At 37.5% G+C, this 3,124-nt stretch overlaps 1 protein-coding gene across 1 annotated transcript; it reads right to left on the bottom strand.

The window, feature by feature from the left end:
• Positions 1 to 324: 324 nt before the first annotated feature.
• LOC140967387 (heat stress transcription factor A-4b-like) lies at positions 325 to 2,882 on the bottom strand. Its single transcript, XM_073427885.1, has 2 exons — positions 2,148 to 2,882; positions 325 to 1,439 (listed from the first exon to the last, which is right to left on the bottom strand). Exons 1-2 carry the CDS (start codon positions 2,361 to 2,363, stop codon positions 378 to 380), a joined length of 1,278 nt encoding a protein of 425 aa, XP_073283986.1. The 5' UTR covers positions 2,364 to 2,882; the 3' UTR covers positions 325 to 377.
• Between the last annotated feature and the right edge of the window lie 242 nt (positions 2,883 to 3,124).

Raw genomic sequence — 3,124 nt, 5'->3', positions numbered from 1 at the left:
TTTTACGAATGAAGACGCTTCTATAACAAACTCACATGAAGCTGCCACCTAGACACAATCATTCGGCACATCCCAACCACAATATATTCATGTAAAACATAAAATTGGAGCAAGGTGGTTGATTGATAGCTATGTTAGAGATGAGACTCTTATTATATATTTCACAAAAGGCCATACCTCGCTGTGTAATAGAGGGACAACAAAAACAAGCAAAATAAAGACTGAAAAAATACAGATATGGATCTAACTACCTACATATATACGATCACAAGATTCTAGAGTTGAATCAAATTAGCATTGCTCATGGACCCTTTTTTTCCTCCGCCTCCGGCCAGGAAACAAGATTTGGTGGCCATAATGGTCACTTTGGATCCAGATCAGTTTTGCAAGCTAATCATTCCACCAAGGCTCGAATTCATCTGTAAACCAACCAAGACTGTTCTGTTATACAGGTCTCGTCTTTCTGATTGTACCTCCTGTGAATCAGATGGACCAGGCATCTCCGTAAGAAACTGCTGCCAGAAGATGTCATTACCCCCAACCGGAATGGAAGGAATGGTTCTGCCTTGGTCTTGATCTTTCGACAATTCTGTATCTAGGGTTTTAGTTGGGCTCATGTTAACATCAATTCCAGATGGTTTGTAGCTGGAATCTGGATCAATACGAATGGATGATATAGCCGGGATACCAACAAAACTCGAAGATGTAGTCAGTTCTGGGGAGAAATGGCGATCTTGTGAAGGTGACACCACCATTTGGCACTCGAGAGAGGAAGGTGGAATACTCAAATCCGAATCGCCAGATGATGCTGGAATTTCTGTGATAAGTATTGGTGAAGGCAAAGAGGGCACATTAAACTCGTGCGAATTTTGAGATGGAGTTTGGCCGATTTCTTGCAGAAACTTTTCCAAAAAAGTTAAGGAAGAATCCAACTTTTCAACTACTTCAAAGTTCAATGATGCAAGAGATGAATTCTCTTGCAATGTTGTGCTCTGGTCCTCCGCCAGATTGGCTTCATCATGCAAATAATTCAAAGCCAACAACCTTCTTTTCTTGTTATGGGGCTCCACCTCGTCCATGAGACTCGAGGCATATCCTGGTTTCTGCAACATTTGAGCCAAGATGGTCATCAACTGCTGCTGCCGTTGATTGATAGTTTGCAACGTCTGCCCTAATGACCTGAGTTGATACTTGTATTCTAGATTTTCATTTTCGCACCGGTCCAATTCTGACTGAAGTAAAAACTTTTCCTGTTGCAGTTTCTCAATCTCCTTTTCAAATTGTTCTCGCTCTGAGTCACTCAATGGAACCATGTTTCCATGACCTGAATGACTGTGGATGGGCTTTCGCCTATGTATGTTCTTTAAAAGATGCCTCTGCCCTCGAAGAAACTCCTCATTTGCAAACTCCCACTGATCAGGATCAATTTTCCTGAAACCCTACAGATTGCAGGGAAATGATGAGTAAAAGCATCTTACAGTTACTATCTTAACAACTAAGAATCAAACCAGAAAAGATGCTCCAAATACAGAAATTTAACTGGGAGGATGTAGAATGTATTTTGCGAAGATTTTTAGAAAGATGACAAAAAATATTGAGAAACGGCAGCAGTGGCACGACTCGCCTTCCTCTTTTGCTTCATTCCAAAGCTATAAATTTTAAAAAGAACTACTTAACGAAGTCGAGATATATCCACACTAAAAACATTCATAATTTAGTGAGACTGATTAAAAGCTATGGCCAGTGAAGACAATGCAACCTCATTTCTTTCGAATCATAATACCACCTAAGGAGCACGTTCACATGAACATCCAAATATTTAGGACCCAAGTTTGCAGCTAATCTTTTCCAATAATCGCACAAGTTTACTTAAGCCATGGGGGCTTTGGGCATTAAATTGGCGATCAATATTAGCTCGAATCCCAATTGTATGATCGACTGCCAACTCTTGCGTCAAAAGCTATAGGCGATCGAAAGTTACCATACGCAGCACAGCGTGCTCATTGTTTGCAACCCATCGCAGAAGCACATAAACAAATAAATGAATTTCCACAAATACAGACACTTAGTAAGGGGAAAAAAAGCTTAGCTCCGTGAAATGGAAATTGAGACGACGATCAAGAAATTTCAGAGAACAGAGGGCTTACATATGTATTCAGCTGCCTGATGAAGCTGGAGAAGTTATTGTGCTTGAAATATTTAGGTAGCAAATCTCTAGCAAACTCCGGCGGATTCCAAACAACAAAACTATGACCGGTGTGATTCCAAGAAACTACAGAATTAGTCAATGGATCATCCACCATTTCATATGTTTTCACCAGAAATGGAGCCGGTGAATTAGAACCACCATTCGATCCATCCATCACAAATGAGCAAAACTATTAATTAAATAACTGACTTCAAAAACCAAAATTCTTCGATATATCTCCCCCTCACTTAAAATCAAATAGCGCAAGTTTTTCTCAGAAATCCATCAAACCCCTCAAAATTTCGGTAAAGATTCAATATTTCTTCGTGTAATAAACAAATTCAACTCACCAAAAATACTACCTCGAATCACAGAAAAAAAATCCGCTCACATAATCACCCAATTCGAATCGATTGTAAATAAATACAAAACCCCCCAATAAATATTTTCAATAAAAAAATCAAAACAAAGTACTTTAATTATTATCACTGCAGAAAACAGGTAACTCTTAAAATAAAGATTGTCTTGGAGAAAAAGAAACAAGACCCGCATGAAAGAATTATATATGGAGAAAAACCCAATTTGCACAATCGTCAAAATTTGACCTTTGACTGAGGGCTGCTGCTTCAAAAATGAGTGAACCATAAAGAAGAGTAGACTTGACTTTCAACAATTTTGGTTTTGGGGATTATTTCAGCACAGCTATTGGCTATTGCACAGTGTCCGTTAATTTATGGTATACTGGAGACTTTTTTCCCTCACTCCTTGTGTGTATATATGTGTTATTTTTTTGTTGATTATATATGTGTTATTTTTTTGTTGATTTTTTATTTTAAATTTAATATTTTTCATAATAATTTTTTATATTAGAAAAAATTATCATTTGAAAATTCTAAAATTTGGACAAAGATTACAAAAATATTTTATTAGTTTTAA

This window comes from Primulina huaijiensis, unplaced genomic scaffold (assembly GCF_012295235.1).
Source record: "Primulina huaijiensis isolate GDHJ02 unplaced genomic scaffold, ASM1229523v2 scaffold25037, whole genome shotgun sequence".
In the NCBI taxonomy this organism is placed as follows: Eukaryota; Viridiplantae; Streptophyta; class Magnoliopsida; order Lamiales; family Gesneriaceae; genus Primulina; species Primulina huaijiensis.
The sequence above is the reverse complement of the archived record's forward strand: the minus strand, read 5'-3'. Positions and strand labels throughout refer to the sequence as shown.

What these genes read in the sequence shown, in the direction of transcription:
- LOC140967387 (XM_073427885.1), bottom strand. Translation starts at nt 2,363, where the DNA reads ATGGATGGATCGAATGGTGGTTCTAATTCACCGGCTCCATTTCTGGTG. An exon ending in TCAGGCAGCTGAATACATAT is followed by an intron (nt 1,440 to 2,147) that starts GTAAGCCCTCTG and finishes TGCAATCTGTAG; the next exon opens with GGTTTCAGGAAAATTGATCC.